The sequence below is a fragment of the Pinus tabuliformis genome, chromosome 4_2 (genome assembly GCF_031772625.1).
Source record: "Pinus tabuliformis cultivar Carrire ecotype Pingquan chromosome 4_2, CPIR1, whole genome shotgun sequence".
Taxonomy (NCBI): domain Eukaryota; kingdom Viridiplantae; phylum Streptophyta; class Pinopsida; order Pinales; family Pinaceae; genus Pinus; species Pinus tabuliformis.
In genome coordinates, this window is record NC_142304.1 from 322,424,859 (window position 1) to 322,448,974 (window position 24,116).

Below are 24,116 nucleotides of genomic sequence, written 5' to 3' on the forward strand. Positions count from 1 at the left end.
AAGATGAGGAGGCAGGAGATCCTATCAAAATCTTGCTCGAAGAGGCCCTCGAGCGACAAAGGAACACGATGATGGACAACTTTGCCCAGATCCTTCAGCGGCTACCCAAGGGTGACACATCTACTTCCAGCAGCTACTCTGGAAGCGCCACACCCTTTAAGGTACAAGTTAACTTTGACATTCCCATATTTGAGGGTCAGATAGATGTAGACGTTGTAGATAAATGGTTAAATCTACTAGAAGGGTATTTTTCTATTCATGATTTTTTCGGCCGGGAAAAGATTACTTTTTCTCTTCTCAAAACCGCCTCCCACGTCAAGGACTAGTGGGAAACCTACTGCGAGCAGAAGGATGAAAGTACAACCTCACTGTTTTCAGCCACACCCACTTGGAATTCATTCTGGACTGCCATGAAGGAGCAGTACTACCCTTTCGGAAGCTATGAGGATCAATACATAAAGTGGACCACGCTGCGGTAGGGAAGGGACCAAGACGTTCCAGATTTTACCAATATTTTTCATACTCTTCGCACAAAGTTGGGTATCAAGGATTCGGAGCAGCATTTGGTACTCAAATACCGTGGCTGCCTACACAGGTACATCCAGGACGAAATATAATTCCTGAACATCTCCTCGCTCGACATGGCATACTAATATGTCGTCAAGATCGAGCAGAAGTTTAAACAGAAGAAGCGAGACTTTGGATATGCGAATTTGAAGCAGGGGAAAGGTGCCCCCAAACTGCAAAACAAAGGACAAAGCCAAGGCGGGGCGACTGAGGGAAACCCGCCAAAGCCGTAAGCAAAGAACAGCGCCGCAAAGCAGAAAAAGGACATGGGGAAGTGGTGTGAGTTCCATAAGAGCTCCACTCACAACACAAGTGAGTGTCGGGCCAAGCAATCACTGGTGGCCAAGCCAAAGGCTTCAGAATTAGATGCATGTTTTGACTCTGAGTTAGAACCTGAAAAAGGGAATGACAAAGGGAATCATATTATCGATGCGGAGCTCAACGCCATCATTGCCACCACGAAGATCCAGAGGAGGAGGAGTGCCTCTTCCACTCCCAGATGTGGGTAAAGGGCTCCCCGCTACAGTTCATTGTCGACAACGAGAGCCAAAAGAACCTCATTTCGGTAGAGGCCATGAAGCAACTAGGCTTACCGACCACAACACGTCCACAACCGTACACCATCGGGTGGCTTCACCAAGGACAGGATCTTCGCATGAGCCAGTAGTGTCGCCTTCCATACAACAACAAGCCCTTCACGAATGAGGTATTGTGTGACATTGCTCCCCTTGATGTTTGTGATGTATTATTAGGCCAGCCATACTTGTGGAAGCGACATGCTGTGTATGAATCAAGGCCTCATGTTATTATTGTTACTTTGGGAAATAAGTTGTACAGGATACAGGAGGTAGCACCGCCTACCGCCATCTCTTTGGTTATTGCAAAGAAATGCAGTAAGCTCATTTCCAAAATAGGGAAATTTGTTTTCCTGATGATACGTCCTTAAGGAAAGAAGAATATGGTGGCCACAACCTCTAGACATGGCCCCTCCGCACGACAACTACAGATGGACAAGGTCGTGGAGGAGTACGAGGACATCTTCCCCTCCCTCGCAGGGGTTCCTCTGCACTGTCAGGTCAAGCACTCCATCGACCTAACCTCAGGTGCGTCATTGCCCAATGGACCAATCTATCGACGCTTTGTTATGGAGAACGATGAAATCAAGAGATAGATTCAGGAGTTGTCGCAGAAAGGTTACATTCGACCAAGTTCATCACCTTGTGGTAGTCCGATCGTGTTGGTACAGAAGAATAACAGGACTTGGAGAATTTGTATTGACTATTGGGCGTTGAACAAGATCATTGTTCGAAATAGGTACCCAATCCGACGGATTGATGACCTTTTGGACCAACTGAAGGGGGCAAGATATTTCAGCAAGATCGATTTTAAGTCGGGATATCACCAGCTACTAATCGAACCCTCTGATGTGTGGAAGACTGCCTTCAAAGCCAAGGAGGGCCTTTTCGAATGGTTGGTTATGCATTTTGGGTTGACAAATGATCCTGCAACCTTCATGAGGCTAATGGATGACATATTGTGGCCATTCACCAACTCATTTGTAGTGGTATACTTGGATGACATCCTGATATTTAGCTAGAGTTGGGAAGAGAACCTCCACCACATCCGACAGGTTCTCCAAACACTGCAACAACACAAGTTATGTTCTAATTTGGAGAAATGCACTTTTGGCATGACCCAGGTTCAATATCTGGTATACATTATTGATGAATGGGGGGTGCATCTAGATCCAGCCAAGATCGAAGTCATTCGGGATTCACCATCTCCAACCACTTTGACAGAGCTTCGCAGTTTTTTGGGTCTCGCCAACTTCTACCACAGGGTCGTGTTGGGATTTTCTCATATCACTTGGCCCTTGAGTCAAGTCACCAAGGGAGGAGAGAAAGCAAAATTCTTTTGGTCTGAGCCTCAACAGAAGGAATTCACAGAGTTGAAACATCGCCTCTACTTAGCACTAGTGCTCGCATTACCAGACTTGCAACAACCATTTGAGATCGAGACAAATGCCTCTAACTATGCTATTGGGGCAGTCCTTACTCAACACAGGCATCTAGTGGCATATCATAGTGAGACACATTCAAACACAGCCTGGAAGTATCCCACTTATGAAAAAGAGATGTATTCCATTGTGCAGGTCTGCCGACAATGGACGCATTACATTTTGGGGAAGGAAATGGTCATCCACACAGACCACCGACTCCTGCAGTTCATACAGACCCAAGGGAAGTTGTAGAATGATCGCCACCAGAAGTGGTCAACATACCTGCAACAGTTCCATTTGAATATCAAGTATAAGAAGGGCAACACCAATAATGTTGCAGATTGCCTCAGTCGACCATCGATCATGGTGTTAACCATCGTGCTCAACTCTTGTGGGCACAAGACTTCTAGTTGGCCACTTCTCTACTAAAGTGACCCAGATTCGACCACACACACCAGACACTCTTGGAGGGTCAGCATGTTCCAGATTTTCACCTCCAGGATGCCCTGTTATGCCACCTGGGTCACCTTTGTGTTCCTTCAAGCAAGCGTGCCAAGATGATTTGGGAAGCACACTACAGTGAGGCTGTCAGGCATTTGGCAATACTGCAGAAGTATTTCTACTGGCCGAATCTTCAACAGGATGTCGAGAAGTACATCAGATCCTGCACTGCCTGCGCCATTGCCAAAGCGACCATCAAGAGGCAAGGCTTATATACCATTCTGCGTACCCTAGTCGACCTTGGGAATCCATTTCCATGGATTACATGTCGGGCCTTTCTTCTACTAAGCATGGAAACAATTGTGTTTTTGGGGTCATCGACAGGTTCTCGAAGATGGCCATTATGGCGGCCTGCAAGAAGAATATCACAGCAGAAGCCACTGCTAAACTCTTCTTTGAACGAGTGTGGGTACACTTTGGGATCCCAAAGTCTATCATCTCAGATCGGGACAACATACTCCTCAGGTCTAGTCTCTAGTTGATGTTGGACACCAAACTCACTAAGTCCACAACCTTCCATCCCCAAACTGATGGCCAAACAGAGGTTGTCAATAGGATGATCGTACATATTCTGCGCATGTACAACTCAAAGCATCCACGCACATGGGATGAGAGCCTCCCCTATGTTCAGCACAACTATAACCGGGCTCTCCACAGCTCGACTGGCCACAAACCTTTTCAAGTGGGCTTGGGATTTCAATCACTATGTACCATTGGTGTGCCCATGCCATTTGCAGCTACTCAGGCAAATTCGACTCATGTCTAGTCCGAAATAGATAAGGCAAACAACTTCATTGAGCACATCCAACATATTCGCTAGCAGGTCCACGACATTGTGGAGAAATCAAATGCCAAGTACAAGTAGCGACATGATCAACATCGGGTGCCACACAAGTTTTAGGTGGGCAACAAAGTCTGGTTGCATTTGCAAAAGGAACGCCTTACCGGAGCCTATCGGAAACTTAGACCACTCCGATATGGTCCTTTGTTATGAAAATAATTCATAGCAATTAGATAAATAAAATAAATATAAATATTAAAATAATTAAATATTATTTAGTTTAATTAGTCATTAAATTAAGTGAAAAGGCATGTCTAAAAGACATGCCCATTCACGAAAGGTCATCTGCTGAGGTATAAAAGCAGGGTCCTCATTGTAACTTTCAAATCATCTTATATCTTATACAATTATATATATATATATATATATACAAATACCTGTGTGTATTTTTACATTCAAGTCTACAAGCTATTAGTCTTTTGTGCTTCAGCATAGTTTTTATGCTACAGTGGTATCAGAGCCATGGCACACGATATAATCATGCAGGCCTTTGAATGCAGTTCGCCTCACAATGTGCCATTACATTCACATCGTGAACACGTTGAACATTTTAGTGAAATTCAAGAAGCATTTCAGCATTTGAAAAAATCAATTGCAGAAGTTACAAATGGAGATTATCATGAGCAGGAAGATGACTTGCATCCATCTGAAAACTTTAAAGAGAAGGAGCGTGTGGAAGAAGTCCAAACAACAGATGGTCCAGAAGGAATGGAGTCAGTTAAAATGGGAATACTGATTCAAGATTCGGAGCATGAACCTTCAGTAGCCAAAACTGTACAACTTGATGAGGTTGCTGGTCATTGATTTGTCAGGTAGCTTATCAGTGGTATCGGAGCCATGGCACACGATATAATCATGCGGGCCTTTGAACGTAGTTCGTCACACAATGTATCGTTATGTTCACGTCCTAATTATGTTGAACATTTTAGTATTCAATAAGCATTTCAGCATTTAAAAAAAACAATTGCAGAAGTTAAAGCATGTCAAGAGGAAAATGCGAAAGAAGAAGAATTCGATCAAAATGTTTTTAGTGTTGAATATGACAATGATATAAATAAAGTTGATGATATGAATATGGAAAATTTTGAAGAGGGGGTTATGTCAAATACAGATTATGATCCTAAAAACAAAGATCCACATGAATATGATGATGATCGCAACCATAAACATAGAAAGATAGTCACTCAGTTTCAATCTTTTTGGGATGGTAAAGAGGATGATGAGACAAGACCTATCAAGAAGCGAGGCGGGCTTCCAGGTAATGGTCAGTCATTGCAGGAAAGCGATAACCATAATAGTCCCTCATCTGAACCCGAGATTGATCTAGCGGTTAGAAAACTAGAAGCACAATTTAAGAGAGGACGCAATACGCGAGCAGAAGAGAACCACCTGCTGAAACAGATAAAAAAACTAGAGAAATCAAGAGGACAAGTTTTGAGCGTTGAAAATTGGAATTTGAAGAGGAAATTGAAAGATATTTGGAACGAAAGGCTTGCTTTTATATCAGATACTACTCGTATTCGAGTGAAGGCAGGAGAAACCAATCTTCTACGCGTTATCAATGCTGCAATGAACAATGACCTATTCTTCGCGGTGGCAAATCATTCAATGACCGTTGTAGCTGTGGATGCTTTGTATACAAAGCCTGTTCAGACCAATTTTCTGATGCTCGGCCCTGGGCAGACTACAGACGTACTTGTTACTGCTGATCAATGTATAGGCAGTTACTACATGGCTGCGCGCGCATATTCCAGTGGGCAAGGAGTTGCCTTCGATAACACCACAACCACTGCCATTTTGGAATACGTTGGAGTTAACTCCACTTCCTCATCTCCACAGATGCCCGATCTACCGTTCTTTAACGACACTAAATCTATGACACAGTTCAACGCGGCTCTGAGAAGCTTGGCCTCGCCCCAGCACCCAGTCTCTGTCCCTCAGACCGTTAAAGAGAATCTGCTCTACACTGTGGGAATTGGGTTGTTCAATGGAACAAGATTGGAAGCAAGTATGAATAAATTTTCTTTTGTTCTGCCATCAACAGTGTCAATGCTTCAAGCACACTATTTCGGCATAAAAGGCGTATTCACCGACAACTTCCCGGATAACCCTCTGGTGCAATTCGATTATACCGCAGAGAACATAAGCACAAGCCTGTGGTCTCCTGTAAAAGACACGAGAGTGAAAGTGCTGAAATACAACACAACGGTGCAAGTGATACTTCAGGGAACGAATATCGTTGCAGGTGAAAGCCACCCCATTCATCTCCATGGCTATGACTTCTACATCGTAGGAACAGGATTTGGCAATTATAATCCAAGAAGAGACCCAAAACACTTCAACCTGGTTGATCCCCCAAAGCGCAACACTGTAAACGTTCCGGTCAATGGATGGACGGCTATAAGATTTGTAGCCGACAACCCTGGTGTCTGGATGTTCCATTGCCATCTGGATGTACACATAACATGGGGTTTGGCCATGGCCTTTGTAGTTGAGAATGGACCAGATTATGGATCAAGCCTTCAGCGGCCTCCGCGAGATCTTCCACGGTGCTCAGAAATTGACCAGCAACTTATCTTACCCAACGTCGACAGCGGCACAACGAGTTAATTGCTTTATTCGAGTCACATTAAACTATTTGTTTAGGACTTTTCAAAGCCATTCGTACACCATATACTTTTCCTTTCCCGTCGAAATAAAGATTTTGCAAAGCCATTCGTCCTCATCGTTTTTATTCATTCAGGAGAAGATAAATTCTTTTCCTTTGGAAATGAATGCTCCATTTTATGTTCTTTAAAATAACAACTATTATGCCCACGGTCAAAACGCTGGGTCATACCTACATGACCCTCGGTGATACGACGGGTCCGCTAAAAATGGTCCAAAGCATAGTCAATCGTTGCACCGTTCAGGCCACCATATGCACAACCATTTTTAAAACAACCGTATGGACTTACGAGGTTAGTTGGATTAGTTGATTATAAAGTTAATCATTATATTGTATAGTTTATAATTATAAAATTTTATAATTATTAATTATATGATATAATTCATTAATAAAAAAAGAAGCTATATAAAATAATAATAATTATTATATTGAAAAAATAATTATTATTAAAAAGAAATATATAAAAAAAAATTGAAGTTATAAAAAAATAAAATAAAATAAAAGAGTTAAAAAAAATAGACTTGTAAAAAAAAAATTGAGTATTAATTAAAAAAAATAAAAAATTCCTAGGTAATATTATTGATAAAAAAATAAAATAAAAAAAATAATAATAAATAAAAAATTTAAGGAAATATTACCGATGAGCTATAAGAAGAGGATGGCCAGACTATATATATCGAAGACGACATACACTAAGTGAAGAAAAACCCAAGCATTAAAGCTTTGAGGACAAAGCTTCCGAAGGAAGAGGCTATGTTATGAATATAATTCATAACAATTAGATAAATAAAATAAATATAAATATTAAAATAATTAAATATTATTTAGGTTAATTAGTCATTAAATTAAGTGAAAAGGCATGTCTAAAAGACATGCCCATTCACGAAAGGTCACCTGTTGAGGTATAAAAGCAGATTCCTCATTGTAACTTTCAAATCATCTTATATCTTATACAATTATATATGTAATAATAAATTATTATTACAAATACCTGTGTGTATTTTTACATTCAAGTCTACAAGCTATCACTCTTTTGTGCTTCAGCATAGTTTTTATGCTACATCCTTACACCATTACCAAGGTTGTGGGGGACAATGCATTTAAGCTCAACATTCCCCCATTCCTTGGCCTGCACCAAATGTTCAATGTGGATCGCCTTCGGCCATACTTTCCACCATTACTAGACACATCCGACATCGCAAAACAACTCACACCAAAAGAGTTAAATCCATATTGCATGGAACAAGCTGCAACTGATTGGAGCATGGACACGCAGGTCAAGCACACTCGCTAGCAGAAGATCCAATTGTATCGAGTTGTCAAAGCAGGCCAACTCCTTCACCAGGGCAAGTGGCTCATCAGGGACCAAGTTCAGCAGAAGTTTCCTCATCTCATGGAGGAACTCAACGCAATGAGGACCATTGCTTCCTAAGGGGGAGAGGAATGATCGAGGTGGATATTGGTGGCCACCTGTCAATTCCACTTGGACCCCCACCGTTGCTTCTTTCAGCTTTTCAATTTCCTTAATTGTAGCACAATTTACTATTTTTAGCGGTTTTTTTGGGTCCTAAACTTCCGGATCCGTTTTGAGGCCCTAGACAACGTTTTTTTTGAAATCTACCACTAGTGGTTTTTTTTTTTGTTTAAAATCATTTTTTTCGTCGTAGTCCTCGAAGAGATCTTTCCAATAGGTTATCATGCACATCAAACGAAGATAATATGACCAAGTTGCTACCTCGGGAAGTTGGTTGTCCAACTCACCCCAACCAGGCCCATAAACTCTTGGTGTTACATCTCCTCGGGTTTGGGTTTTGGTTATTTATGGTTTGCTCTTATTGTTCAATAATAAAAAGGCCCTTGAGCCTCATTGTAAGGCAGTTCAGAGGCATGTAGCCGCCACATCTCTCTAAGAGATAAGCTACCATCGCCCGAACTAGTTTATTTCGATTTCTGTTTGTAAGCATATTTCAGTGTTCTCCATTAATGAAATGAAGTATTATTTCTGTTGTATCTCTGTATTTGTGTTTATTTCTGTACTTTATTGCGTTCCTGTTTAAATCTGGATCATAAACTGCAACGTTTAATCAAACGCTTATAAATGCAAATATATTTTTACGTTCCCGATGAGGTTTCACTTTACCCTAATTTAAAAAGGCTCATACATGTAATACATAATGACCAATACCTATGTTTTCTGGATGCTTTTCAGAGGCTTGTTAACAGAACTAAAAGCGAGGAGTACATGCCATTCTTACATTCATTATTCAACTTTCTAAATGCAATGGCCTGGCTTGCATACTCTATGGTCACACGAGATATCTTCATAGTTGTAATATTTTTTTTGCCTGTTTTGGTTCAGTACCGATCTATGTATAAAATTATCTTCTCTTATTTTGGCTTCTTTCTGACATTGTAGGTACCCAATGGTATTGGGTCTGTTATGGGAATGATCCAACTCATCGTGTACTTCATCTATCAAAATTCAAGGGTGGTTTCACCTGCATCTGCTGAACTTTCTGAAACCAAACAAGACAACCACGCAACACTGGTTGTTGCGGCAGATGAGAAAAAGGTGGTGGTCGAGAAATTAAATGTGAGCACGATGGAGATTGTTATGGAAGGCCAAGTGTGAATTTAGTCTCGTCATTTTTATATGTCACCACGGATCCAATTGTATGTGTTTGTGTTCGAACATTTGTAACCACAAAATATTGAATGGCGACTGCTTACCAATAAATCGCACCAACGAAATTTCGGTCGAAGGAAGAGCATGCAAGACATTTGCACGTGTCGCCTCTTGCAACTGTAACCCTATTAATTGTTTAATAATTGAGCATATTGCAGTAAAATTTGTTTCATAAACGAGCGTAAATCCGTTTAGTTTTTCTTTTTGGTGGTTGAATTGGAACTTTACCATACATATACCCAAACATAAATAAATAAAGACGTAAACATAGGCGTGGTTGGCATCGCTTAAATTTGATGGAAATGGTAGTTATACGGTAGTCCATCCTGAACTTTTAATGAATAAAGCGTAACTTTGGACTGGCCGATGGAGGGATATTAAAAACTTAACAAAAAAGAAATTGGATATTAAAAACTTAAAAAATAAGAATTACGTAATTTATTTGTGGTGTCTCTTCCCACTGTAACTAAAGTTAACTAAGCTCGATGCTGGCTTCTGTACATTGCTATTAATATGTCAAAGTACATATTATCATTATAGAATAAGACTCTAACCAATCAAAATGTAGAAAAATAAGATTTTTTTTTTTTTTTTCAAAAGTAAACATTAGATAACATCATTTTATTTTTGGTGAATTTAAAATTAATGTCAACATCAATGTTTTCTGAATACGTTATTAACCTATTGTGGCAGGGAATAATAACATATTTATTTTATTTGTTTCTTATAAATATAATTTTTACATAGCTATTTATAATTGCAATGAGTAATTGTTTATCTTAATTTTGAATTTATAAGGTATCATGAAAAATCAAATCTATCAAGGTGTAAATTTGTGGAGATTTAATCCCTCTTGACACATGATAGATTTAGAGTTAATATAGATACACTTTTTTTGCACTTGTATACAAGTTTACATCTTAATGATCCCTTTAAACATATGATAACTTTGAAGTTAAGATGAATCTAAGTTTATTTATAAATGTTAAAGGTTAAAACATGTGTTAAGTCTCTTCAATGACGAAGTGAAATGTTTGTGAAATGTCTTTCATGATGAAGGAAACTGATTCCAAAAGTTAAATACCTTTCTTTAGGGAAACAAACCAAGGCTATCCATCCACTTAGAGTTTGAAATTAAATTGTTTATACTAACCTAACTAACAAAGGCTTTACATTGAACCGGAGTTTGAAACTACGCTTTTAACATTGACATAGTTGACAAAGGCTCTACACTAAATCAAAGTTTAAAAATATGTAGTTTAAACTAATTCAATCTAACCGCGAAATAATATTACAATGGAATTTACCTATGAAGTCTAGATCATTTAATTTGTGTAGAATTTAGTCTTCATCAAATCACTAATTCAAATCTCACGATAAAAATTCAAACTATCCATACAAAATTTGAACTTGAACCTGTCAAAATTATAATAACACCATCTCACAAATCATTCTTTTATACATGACAAAATCACAATAACACCATCTCACAAATCATTCTTCTATAAGTGACAAAATCATAATGACATCATCTCACGAATCATTTTTCTATCTCACCTTAAAAGTAACCCAAACTAAATTTCACCTAAGCTAAAATAAATAGAGATTGCCTTAGTGTTTAGATAAAAGCGTGGTCCGAGATGTCGTCTTCAAAATCGCTACCTGCCTTAATTACTTTCAGGGAAAAGATGGAATCAATCCGAAAGGTAACAAAAGAGTGGCAGTTCCAAAAGAGACAAGCGAATAAAAAAGATCTTCGGGAAATTCAAATGGAGCTTGACAGTGCTGCGGATTCCATGGCTAACGACTCATTAACTTTTGAAATGAGATGTCGAATTAAGGATCTGTATAAGAAAAAATTGGTGATAATGAAACAAGAGGAAACCTTCTGGAGGTTAAAAAGTAGAGCGACATGGATGAAAGATGGAGATAGAAATTCAAAATTTTTCCATAATTATGCTAATTTCAGAAGGGAAAAAAATTCGATATGGAAAATCAGCGATGGTAAAGGGGGCTTTCTTTATTCTCAGCAGGATATAACAGACGAGGCGGTGGCTTACTTCAAAAATCAGTATAAAAGATCGGAAAAATGCAAAATCCAGGACATTTTATGGGGAATTGAACTATTCCCTCGCATGTTTGATGAGGTTTCAAACGAACAAATATTCAAGCCAGTTTCAGAGGATGAGTTGCTTACTACTATGAAATCCTTCAAAAAGGACAAGAGTCCTGGTCCAGACGGCTGGACGGTAGAATTCCTCATTCATTTCTTCGACATCATAAAAGCTGATCTGTTGCGGATGGTCGAGGGCACCAGAATGGCGGGCAGCATTAATCAAAAACTCACCTCTACCTACATAGCGCTTATTCCCAAGAAGGGGGATGCTCAAACTTTTAAGGACTTTAGACCGATCTCGCTATGTAATATTTCTTACAAGATTGTTTCGAAGATTATAGCTGAGAGGATCAAAGGAGTTTTATCAGAGTTTTTAACAAAGGAGCAGCACGGTTTCCTGAAAGGAAGAAACATACATGATGCTGTGGCAAGTACTCAAGAGGGTCTGTACGCCATTCATTCAAAAAAATGTGATGCGGTTATTCTCAAAATCGACCTCTGGAAGGCATACGATTGCCTGGATTGGGGCTTCATCAGGTGTTTGCTGGCAAAGATCAGTCTGAATTCCAATATGATCAACTGGATCATGGCATGTGTTGAGCCAGTGGACCATGCAATTATCATCAACGGGATTCCATCCCCATTCTTTCGTGCGGAAAGGGGTCTTCGTCAGGGATGTTCACTCTCCCCGCTGTTATTTATTTTGGCAATGAATTCTCTTAGCCTGCACATCAATAAGGCTGTCAATGAAAACATGTGTCGCCCCCTTAAAATATGCAGAAACATTTCAATCTCACACAATTTATTTGTTGATGATATCATATTATTTGGCTTGCTTTGGAGGGTCACCTGGATATGCTACTATGAAATCATAAAAAACTTCCAGATGGCTACGGGTTTGATAGTTAACAATGAGAAATCTGCAATCTATCACAATGAAACAAATCAAGAAGCTGTTGAATGGTTATCTGATCTTTTCGGAATAAAAGTGCAATCTATCAGCTGTGGTATGAAGTATTTGGGTTTCCAGATCAAAGCTAATGGTTACTCAAAATCTGATTGGGGTTGGATCCTGGACAGATTTTACAGGAGGATATCAGCTTGGGAATTCAGGTGTCTATCCCTGGCGGGAAGAGTGGTTCTTGTGCAATCAATATTGAACTAACTCACGGTTTACTGGGCACATTTATTTTCTATCCCTGCAAGTATTTTTAAAAGCATGAATAGACTGTCAGCTAATTTCATCTGGGGAGGACAAGCAGACAAGAGGAAATTCCATCTCACAAAGTTAGCCAGTATCTCTTTACCAAAGAGCATGGGGGGTTGGTGTTTACTTGATATGCACCCTTTCGGAAGGGCCCTGTTGTGTAAATCGCTGTGGAGAGCTGTTCATGGTGAAGGTCCATGGAGTAACATGATTCAGAAGGAATACTTAAGAAGGAAGAGCTTAACTTTCTGGCACAGAAAATGAATGATCAGGGCTTCATATGGTTCCTCAATTTGGCTTAGCCTTCGTAAGATTGAAGCTTATTTTCTAAAGAACTTAATCTGGCATTTTCAAAATGGTAACAAAATTCTTATTGGTAAGGACCAGTTTAAGAGTAGCATCGGGGAGATTAATATCCCTGAACCTCTTTTGAATTTCCTTCACAGAAGAGGATATTTCTATTGGGATAAGCTGATAGATGATTGGCAGGGACCTATTCCTCTGTGGAAAGATGCAACCGCACTACAGATGCCTCAGAAGATCGCATTTCAGTGGGATTTTATAAGGGCGGGCCTTAGAAACTGTGGTATATTTCGCACTGTGGACTCTGATTACCTAATATGGAACCACTCGAAGGAGATGAATGTAATAAGAGTCAAAGAAGTATATCAGCACATTGTTGACTCAAAGCGATCTCCACACAATCCTATCTTCCCACTAGTTTTATGGAAGGATGGCTGCCCATCGAAAATGATTCATTTTGCATGGCTTACCTTTCATAATAGGAATTTAATCTGGGAGAATTTGATGAAGCGAGGATGGCACAGACCGAGCTTATGTCCACTATGCAGATTAGAAGGGGAAAATAATGTTCACCTGTTTTTAAATTGCTATAGATCTTAACAAATTTGGCAGACTCTGGAGAATTGCTATGGAGTCCAACTCAAGGCGCATGCTTCAATTAATGAAATGATCGTTTGGTGCAGCGTATAGAAATTAACTTGGAGAAGGTTCTTCATCCTTTCCCTGTGGAACATTTGGAAATGGCGTAACAACATCATTTTCAACGGTACAAAAATATCCAGCTCAGAAATCATCTTTAAAATTGTTGCTGCTTTCGCAGCGCTCCCACAGAAATCTATCAATCATAAAAGGGTCGATTCCTCTGACCAATCTATGGAGCGCTCTCCCTTCCCTAAGGCGTTCTTTGACGGTGCTGAACAACAAGGCACATGCGGCTGTGGGATCCTGATCATGATAAATGAAAATACACAGTTCGCCATTCACTGGAACTGGGGGAGAGGTTCCAATAGTAAAGCGGAGGCCATGGCTCTCGCTGGGTTATTAAAATTTTTCCTCTTCCTTGATCTTTAGCATGTTTCGATATTTGGAGATTCGAAGGTTATGGTTGACTTCATCTCAAGAAAAAATCATATTTCAGTGCCACATTTGATTGGCTGGATGGATAGGATCAATTTCTTCTGGGACTCTATGGTCGGAGGTTCTATTCACTATATCCGCAGGGACAAGAATATTCAGGCCGATTCACTGTCTAAAATGGGTCTTCATGCTGCTACAGGTTTATGGTTTCTGCAGATTTTCTCTGAGGGGGAAAGCTATCATATCCAGGAGTTTAATCTGCCAGATTTCTAGGTACATTTTTGTTCTTCACAGGTTTCCCTTGGCGCATTATGATCATATGCGACTGCTTTTGCATATCTTGTGTATATGAGTGGTGTTATGATGCTATTGAACATGCTTATGTTTCCTGTTCTCTATGATCAACTGGTTTTTATTCATAGGAGGTCCCCCAGATCATTTTGTCACAGCTTGATAATCTTATCATATAACTGGATTTCTCCCATGCTGATTCCATTTTAACTAAATTCAATAGGTCTTTTTTCGATGTAAATATTTAAACTCTTATATCTCTCATATAATATAATATAATATAATATCAGCTTTTCTTACTGAAAAAAAAAAATGTCGTCTATCTCCTAATACGGAAGCCATTATACTTTTTAATGTTAGAAGTCGCTTAAGGAAGCCATTATACTTTTTAATGTTAGAAGTCCCAGAAAAAGCGATATCTTCTGCCGCCGATCCAAAATTTAGGTGTAGCGTAACATGCTATTCGACTCGTATTCATTTGGTTTCTTTCGTCTGGATTGATATGAAAGACTAACAGATCGAGGAAAGCCGAAACATACTGTGGGAATTGCAGAAGCGCGGCGTAGGCAGGCGTGAAGGGCATTGGAGACTCTGAAGGACGAGCATAAATGCGATAGCATCGCCGATTGAATTGAATTATAATGGATGCGAATAAGAAGAGAATTGGGTCGCTGGGATGGCTGACAGAGTCGGGGGTTATGCCCAAGAAACAGAAGGCCATAGAAGGGGTGGGCGTGTCTTCGCTTTTAGAACTGAGGGCTCAGCTTTACAAAACCCAAGAGGAAGCCAAGCGCAACAAGGACGCCGCCCCTGACGTTGATTTGCACCGCGCAAGGAAGAGGAATAATGCCCCTCACGATATCTTCTCCAACAAGAACTCCGGCGTTGAAGATCGAGCTCACAGGTACCGAATTATTTCTTTCTAAAATTACTTTTCAATCCTTTGCTGTTACAGGGTTTCTTATGGTCCTTCAACATGCCATCTGATTCACCGTTCTGATTTTCAAACTATTTTATTTATTTTTAATTAAGCATACTTGGGTGCTTGGATGTCCAAAGATTTCATCACGTATCGTTCTTCTGCCACAGTAACCCTAAAGCCACAAGAGTTCATGGACATTTGATTAAGAGTTGATACTAAATACCATATAGCATATGACCCAAGTCTATCTCACCAGTCACCGCACGAGTTATTAAATACTCTCATATAGAGAGATTAAATTAGAGTAATCACCTCTGAAAGCCCTAGAGTAAAGTGTCAGGTACTTTGAGAAGAGGGGGAATGATAAGATGGTTAGGTATTTTAAGAAGAGGGGAAAATATAAGGTTTTTCTCCTTTGGCTTCAGTAAACCCGTTTGACTGGACAGGGTAGCACTCCTAGTTTATAAACTTGGTACTGAGGCCACTCAGCTTGCTCATGATTTTATCTACAAAGATTTCATTAGCATGGTTGAATACCATTAACACCTTCTCTGCCTTAGAAGTTAGCACAGAGCCAGTGTTGCTGGGTTAACATGACCGACACCTGTGAAGGTTTTGGTCAATTGCTTTAACTTGATGAGAATGCCCACTAGGTTTTGAATCTGGGTCATCATAGTGGCAAGCATTCTAACTTGCCACTAGAATACAGCCCAGAAGATTGGTTTTGGTCGGTTTAGTTAAAGTGATTACATAAAAAATACACAGCACACACTCATTAAGAGTTTGTCATACTAGTGATATGTATAATAAAATTACATATGCTAAAAAAATATTAAAAGAACTGAACATAGTTAGAGTCATTTAAAAAATGGCCTCCAAGAAAGCCACAATCTTCACACGAACTTCTTTGAAACCGGCAAAGCAAGCAAAGGTTTCCATTAGGCACAAGCGATCAAGTATTGGAGCTGAATTCCTATAGTACTGTCAAGAAACAGTCTGGATATAGTAGACGGTAATGAGTCCTGTTGAGGTTGAGTGTGATCTGACGAAGATGCCGACCAAAGAGAAATAGCTGCATGCTTTTTGAACAAGAGGGTCTAAAGTCTGAACAAGAGTTTGTTAATTTTAGGTATGTTCTATGCTTAGCGCAATTTGTTTCAATTTTCACAATTAGCTCAATATCTTTTCCAGATTAGCAATCACATCAATATTAAAGTAAACTGCAGATAGAACATAAACATAAATTGCACAAGACAAGCCAAGACAAGAGGACACAAGATGTGGCGCCAGCCAGGGACAAACCCCAATGTGGGGAAACCCTTGATCAATTCTTCTTATATGTTCTCCAATAGTTCAACAGAGAGAGATAGAGAGATAGTACATTTACAACAGAAGTCAACGCTTTGACTTATCTAAGTAAGAGCATAGATCATCTCTAAGTAGATGATACATGAGGTAGCTGAACTCAGTTGAAGACATGTTGCTTCAACTAATTCTCCAGGTGACTCCTTCACCATGCGACACCTATCATTGTGCTTCTCCTCATCATCATGCTGCACTTCACTGTGCTGCACCCATCATTACTATGCTGCATCTTATCATGCTTTACCAATCATGACTGTAGCCATCGCTGTATTGCATGATGTGCCATTGCTGCACCATGTTTGCCATACTGTTCCATGTGCTTGCTGCACCATGCTTGCCACCATGTGTTTACTGCACCTTGGTTACCATACTATTGTTTCATTGTTAGCATGCCTTTGCTGCTGTCCCATTGTGACATTGCTGTCCCATGCCATCATTGTAACATTGTTGCTATCATTCTGTCATTGTAACATTGCTGTACCATGCCATCATTGCTATGCTGCCCATGCATCTTGCTTATCGTACTGCTGTCCCAATTGTATTGCTGCTGTCCCATCACTGCTGTTGCTATACTGTAACTGCTGTCCCAATTGTGTGCTTTCACTGCTGTTTATACTGTGCTGCAATAGCCCTTACAAACCCATCTAACAGTCCACAAACAACTCAAAAAGACTGTGGCAAGCCTTCATGAGACTCCACACTTAGTACATTGCTGTTCTGGGCATATACTAGCCCTTAATCCTCCCTACGCAGACCCTAACTGTGGTGCTATGGCCTGTGGCCTAGCACACAGTCCACCTGTAGCATACGACCAACACCATACAAGAATTCTGTCCACAAAACAGTGCCCAAACAGACCTGCGAGAGAGGTCTCCTAATTCGGTCTTCCTAGCAAGCAATTTGGCCTTCCTTTCAGCAACTCGGTACCCTATTTAACCCACAAACTAGGGCTTGCTAGGACTGCGGCTAGGGCTTGCTAAGGCCTCCTCCATAGCAACATTAAACTTCATCCATGACAAAGGTAAGGGGTCCTTTAGGTCAACGTATAGATCCCTTCCATAGCTTCGCTGACTTGTCTTCTTTGCTGCGGCTAGGGCAACCTCCTTTCCTCCAATGTCTAGGGCTTCCACTCCTAGATTTTTCTTCCACTAAAACCCAAAGCGAGTGGAGAGAAATCAAACGAGAAGTGTGTGTGAAATGACTCTCAAGTCATCTCCTTTTATACTAAAACGTTGAGCACATGTGGGTGTTATTTAGTTGCTGGCCGACCTTGACAAATTGTCTTATAACACAAATAAATTCATAACTCCATGAATACACTTCTCAATGGGAGGAGTCCAAGAAAAATATCAGCTGCCATAAATAAGATGACCCACATGGAGTTTGGACCTAGTTGCCAATTTTAACACTTCCTCTCAACTAGGGAGAACTCCATCCGCTGATCCATCGGCCAGACTGTACTATCTCTGCCAACAATGACTTGCATTGCTTGGCTTTGCTGAACCATGAAGAAGACGAATTGATCGAGAATGTCTCATACCATTCTCTACTGACCCGAAGTCAGTTCTGTATGAAGAGTGTGTCATACCACTCTTATTGATCCCAGATCTGTTCCAAGAGAGTGAGCCTTACCACTCTTACTGACCCGAAGTCAGTTCCAATTGATCTCAGATCAATATCAAAAGAGAGTGTCTCAAACCACTCATACTGATCCCAGATCAATGGAGGTCATCCTAGCATAGGGAGTACGGTAGATACAACGATGCACCCATCGATAGTACTATTATGGTCCCTAACCCCATTTCCCTACTCATTGGCCAGATGAGAGGTACTTCCCATGAGTCCCAGACTGCATGGGTAGGATGCCTTGACAGGAGAACCACTCATCCTGTCCATAAGTCACCACGGGGTATCACAGGGGAAGGCTGAACCATTCACCCTGTACACAGCGCACCATTACGGGAGGGTGAGGCGCCCTATGGTCGCTTGTTGCTCCAAGAAGTACCCCAAGCCCCCCGGAGCTCCCAGAGCTCAATGCATGCATTATGCAGGACCCTCATAAGAGGGTCTCTCAACAACTCCAAGTTGTTCGGGAAAGTCACAAATTTGACCTTTCCCTGGGGCTACGACAAAATGTCTGTGACCTGTACATCCGTCTCAATGCGATGGAGCCTTCTTGCTCATCAATGTACCATATCCCAGATAAGGTAGTATTTGATGTCTATATGCTGGAGCAATCATTGAATACAAGTTTCCTTAACAATCGAATCCCCCCCCTGCCACCCCTGGTTGACACAGAAGATCATAGTGGTATCCATCATGTGTACAAACAGCTCATTGTAGAGCTTCCACAACCATGCAGCTTCACACGAGATCATACTTGTAGCTATGTATTCGGTCTCAGCGGTGCTCAAAGCAACCATCTTCTGCTTCTTGCTTATCCAGGATATCAAGCAGAATCCAAAGAGAGTCAGCGCCCAAAAGTGCTCTCGCGATCCTCCACACTGCCTGCCTAATCATCATCAGAATAATCATGCAGCTTCACATTTCCGGCAGTGTATCTCAATTCATGAGAGATCGTGCCCTGAAGATATCTCAGAAGATTCTTGGCATCAATCTAGTGAGGCTCAACTGTATATGAGCTCATCATGCTAACTGCAAAACATATATCCAGATGGAAGTTCTCCAAGAACATCAATGCGAATGAGTTTATGAAACTCAGAGGCATTTCCCAAATCTGGTTTGGCATCACTACCACATAACTTTTGAAAGTTAAACTCCATTGAGGTAGTCACGGGCTTGCAGTTCACTATTCCAAATCCAGAATCCAACTCCTTGGCTCTTACTTTTGCAAATGAGAGGGTTTGCACCTGTCAGAAAGAAGTCGTCCTCATAAGGTGCTAGTATGAGAGGTCTATCATCCACAACCTTCAAGCAATGGTTTGGATCGACTTCACTCCTAGTGAATCTCAACTTCATCAGACATATATCAATCCTCTCATTCTAAGCCTGGGGTGTTTTGCCTCAAGCCATAGAGGGCTTTCTTCCATCTACATACATGAGATTCCCAATCATGAATCTCAAAACCCTCGGGTTGTTCCAAACCAGTGGACCTGCTACATTAGGGGAATGGTCCCCTTGTAAGATTTTCCTCTAATACATCTCAGACATGTACCTTCGTGCTATTTTTGAATTTAGGTATCCCTGTCACCATCTGACTCACATCAGGTAGGGTCCCATAATAAGTAGACTCTGGTGTTATAGATGAGATGTGACAACTGACATGATCCCCAATGGATCATCCTGCAACTCAATACAAATTGCCAACCCTGAACCCATGAGTAAAAGCATCTTTGAAAATTCTATTTTCAAACATCTACCTTTCCATCGATGAATGCCACCCTGAAACCTTTGACTTCCATTGCCGAAATGGACGCCAGGTTCTTCTTGCGATCAGGTACATAAAGAACTTCTTTTAAATGAATCGAGTTACCTTCATTCAATTGAGAGGTAACATTCCCTACACCCTTTCCGGGATAGGTGGCATCAACTCCAAGTATAATTCCACGATTATTTCCATCTCTACCAAATGAGAGAGAGCACCCTTCTATCTGTTGAAGTGTTTTGAAGCACTACAATCAATAAGCTAGATTCCCAAAGACTCTGAAGGAGAGGGCCACTACAAGATAACGCTTCTTTATCTTATTAGAAACAACATTTGATTCTTCATACATGGGGTTCCTTGCTTTCTTTGAAGAGTCAGCTGTTTCCTTGATGACTTGCATTACCTGTCATTCCTCCGATTATTGAAGATGCCCCTAGAATGATTGTTATCATCATCAAGTGATGTGCCCCTATCTCGGACACTCCTTTGCATAATGGCCGAACTTATTACAAACAAGGCATCAGCCTTTCCTTCCACCCTTAGATCCGTACTTCCCATTGAGCCTTTTGTCCTTTCCCAACTGTCTTCGGTGATTGCTCTTTCACTCTTGCTTCGGATTTGTCTTCACCTCAGCTTTGATACCATGTTAATTTTAGATATGTCCTATGCTTAGAGCGATTTATTTCAATTTTCACAATTAGATCAATATCTTTTCCAGATTAGCAATCACATCAACATTAAAGTAAACTGCAGATAGAACATAAACATAAATTGCAGAAGACAAGCCAAGACAAGAGGACACAAGATGTGGCACTAGTCAGGGACAAACACCAATGTGGGGAAACCCTTGATCAATTCTTTTTATATATTCTTCAATAGTTCAATAGAGAGAGAGAGAGATAGTACATTTACAACAAAAGTCAACACTTTGACTTATCTAAGTAAGAGCATAGATCATCTCTAAGTAGATGATACATGAGGTAGCTGAACTCAGTGGAAGACATGCTGCTTCAACTGATTCTCCCAGGTGACTCCTTTACCATGCGGCACCTATCATTGCGCTGCTCCTCATCATCATGCTGCACCCATCATTACTATGCTGCATCTCATCATACTTCACTAATCATGACTATACCCATCGCTGTACTGCATCATGTGCACCATGTTTGCCATACTGTCCCATGTGCTTGCTGCACCATGCTTGCCACCATGTGCTTACTGCACCTTGCTTACCATACTGCTGCTTCATTGTTAGCATGCCTTTGCTGCTGTCCCATTGTGACATTGCTGTCCCATGCCATCATTGTAACATTGCTGCTATCATGCTGTCATTGTAACATTGCTGTACGATGCCATCATTGCTATCATGCTGCCATGCATATTGCTTACCGTACTGCTGTCCCAATTGGCTATTGCTGCTGTCCCATCACAGCTGCTATCCCAATTGAGCCATGCCATAGCTGCTGTCCCAATTGTGTGCTTTCACTGCTGTTTATACTGTGATTGGTTAGGGCATCTGGTCATGCTGCAACAGCCCTTACAAACCCATCTAACAGTCCACAAACAACCCTCAAAGACTGGCACACCTTCATGAGACTCCACACTTAGTACGCTGCTGTTCTGGGCATATACTAGCCCTTAATCCTCCCGATGCAGATCGTAACTGTGGTGCTATGGCCTGCGGTACACAGTCCACCTGTAGCATATGACCAAAACGATACAAGAATTCTGTCCACAAAACAGTGCCCAAACAGACCTGCGAGAGGTCTCCTAATTCGGTCTTCCCAGCAAGCAACTTGGCCTTCCTTTCAGCAACTCGGTGCCCTGTTTAACCCACAAACTAGGGCTTGCTAGGACTGCGACTAGGGCTTGCTAAGGCCTCCTCCATAGCTGCGTTAAACTTCATCCATGACAAAGGTAAGGGCTTCTTTAGGTCAACGTATAGATCCCTTCGATAGCTCTGCTGGCCTGTCTTCTTTGCTGTGGTTAGGGCTGCCTTGTTGTGTATAGATTAGGGCAACGTATAGGAGCAGTTATGGGCAGTGTATAGGAGCAGTTATGGGCAGCATATAGGAGCAGTTTTTGACTTTGTATATGACCCTCTTTACTGCGGCCAGGGCATCCCTTTTGCTGTGCCTAAGGGTTGTCTCAAACCCTTCCAAAACAGTGTATGGATTAGGGCATGACTGCGTTTAGCTAGGGCTTGATATGACCTGCGTTTAGGGCATGATAGGACTGCGTTAGTCTATGAATAGACTGCGGCTAGGGCTCCAAGATTAGGGCTATTGAAGCTCCCTTAAATAGTGGACAGATCTCCCTTTGAACTGCGGCCAAACCTTCACAAGACCTGCAGCTAGGGCTCCAAGATGACAGCGGTTAGGGCATCCTTCTTTGCTTTGTATAGGGTCTCCTTCTAGACCTGCATTTTTCCCTTAGAGATTCTTCTTTCCACTAAAACCAAAAACAAGTGGAGAAGAAGAAATCTCAAGAGAGTTGTGTGTACAAATGACTTGCAAGGCACTTGTATTTATACCAAAACGTGGAGCATAAGTGGGGGCAGTTTAGTTGCTGGCCGACCTTGACAAATTGTCTTATAACACAAATAAATTCATAACTCCATGAATACTTATCGGAATCGGATGATCTTAGATCAATCCTACACCTCTCGATGAGAGAAGTCCAAGAAAAATATCAGCTACCATAAATAAGATGACCCACATGGAGTTTGGCCCTAGTTGCCAATTTTAACAGAGCTCCAACATCTAGTTGGTCTTCCCATCATGAATTGTCTTTTTCTTGCACACATGCAAAAAGGGAACAACAATCAACGGTACTATCAAAGTTGTCAAATGCAGAAACTGTTGCGATGACCAATCAATCAAAGACAGCAGTGAGGATTGCATGGTTGTAAAATTGAAGAAAAAAGATGATTTGAAGTCCTCAAACAAGTGCTCAACTGTTGCCATTACCAGTCATCAATCGAACCACAATAAAACCTGATAGTAGGCACCGATACAAGATTGTGCCTTTATGCCTCTTCACTTTACAGTGGCTTGCTTTGGTATTGATATGTAAATACCAGCTTATGTACACTGTACAAGACACAATATCAACAATGAAAACCATACTTGAACAATATTATACAGCTTTGAACAATCTCTAAAGAGAAGTTCAAGACTTCATGATAGTAGCTTCTGGCTATGTAGAAAAATTGTTGAACTCAAGAAATCAACGCCTACTAGGAATTCTCATAACAGAAAAATTAAAATTTAGACCAAAAAAATTACCTTGCCAGTGCCCATAACTATTTAATAAAATGATTGATTTGAGGAGGTGTTAAATCTATTCATTTTTTCAACATTATCTATTTTGTAACTTGACATGGTTTACTCTGAAAAATATGAAGGTTTTGTTTTTGGGCACTATGTCTCCCCTATATCATGAAGGAGCAGCCTAAAAACACTTTATTACTGTCATTCCAAAACAGAGGGAATATGAGTTTTGACTAAAAAATGTTCAAAAACAACAAATGAGAGCTTGAGGACAGCAATCTTATTCAAGATCAGTGGACAACGGTGTTAAGGAGCCTGTCCATGATGAACGAGAAAGTGCCTCCGAGCCAGGGCCATTTGGAATTTTCCTTTTATTGTCCATGAGCAATGATACACATCTCTGTATAGCTCACTGCTCTGCATTTATTTCCTGAGCTTAATAAAATGCCCATTAATGTGGAAATCTATGTAATCAGATTTTGATCTATACCCGTAGAGTTCCTGTGAAATGCAATGCATTGTTCGGCCTGCAACTACAGTGTCTGAATGATTACTTTTATCCGGTGATTTCCCTCATCCTTCTTTCCTTTTGCTCCTTCCTCGCTGTTTCAATTTCATGACTCTTATGTGGGTCATTAGTTTATTGTGTGCTTGACCATTCAGGGCTATGGATATTTTCATGAAAGCTACAAGAATATTAGCCTTGTAAACACAGTGTAGGCACCCTGCCTTTTTCATTGGTTTGAGAGAACGCTGGTTTGTCTCATTTCCTGAGTTGAATTGGTATTGCTTTGCAGTTTTCCTTTTCCCACAGGCTGTCCACAACATTTTATTGCTTGCTGGGCATTTTCCCTCTTCCACAGAGCCGTGCAATCAAATCTACACTTTGCTGAATTTACATATCTTTGGGCATTTT

General features: G+C 40.7%; 1 protein-coding gene and 1 pseudogene across 1 annotated transcript in view; both read left to right on the forward strand.

Moving 5' to 3' along the window:
* The first annotated feature begins 4,370 nt into the window (after nt 1-4,370).
* Nucleotides 4,371-6,591, forward strand: LOC149169254 (laccase-12 pseudogene; annotated as a pseudogene).
* Nucleotides 6,592-14,632: 8,041 nt separating this feature from the next.
* Nucleotides 14,633-24,116, forward strand: part of LOC149169255 (uncharacterized protein At4g18257-like) — a 31,032-nt gene continuing 21,548 nt past the window's right edge. The window contains exon 1 of the mRNA XM_089428618.1: nt 14,633-15,160. Within this exon, the coding sequence (XP_089284744.1) occupies nt 14,898-15,160 (263 nt within the window). The 5' untranslated portion in view covers nt 14,633-14,897. The remainder of the gene's footprint in view (nt 15,161-24,116) is intronic.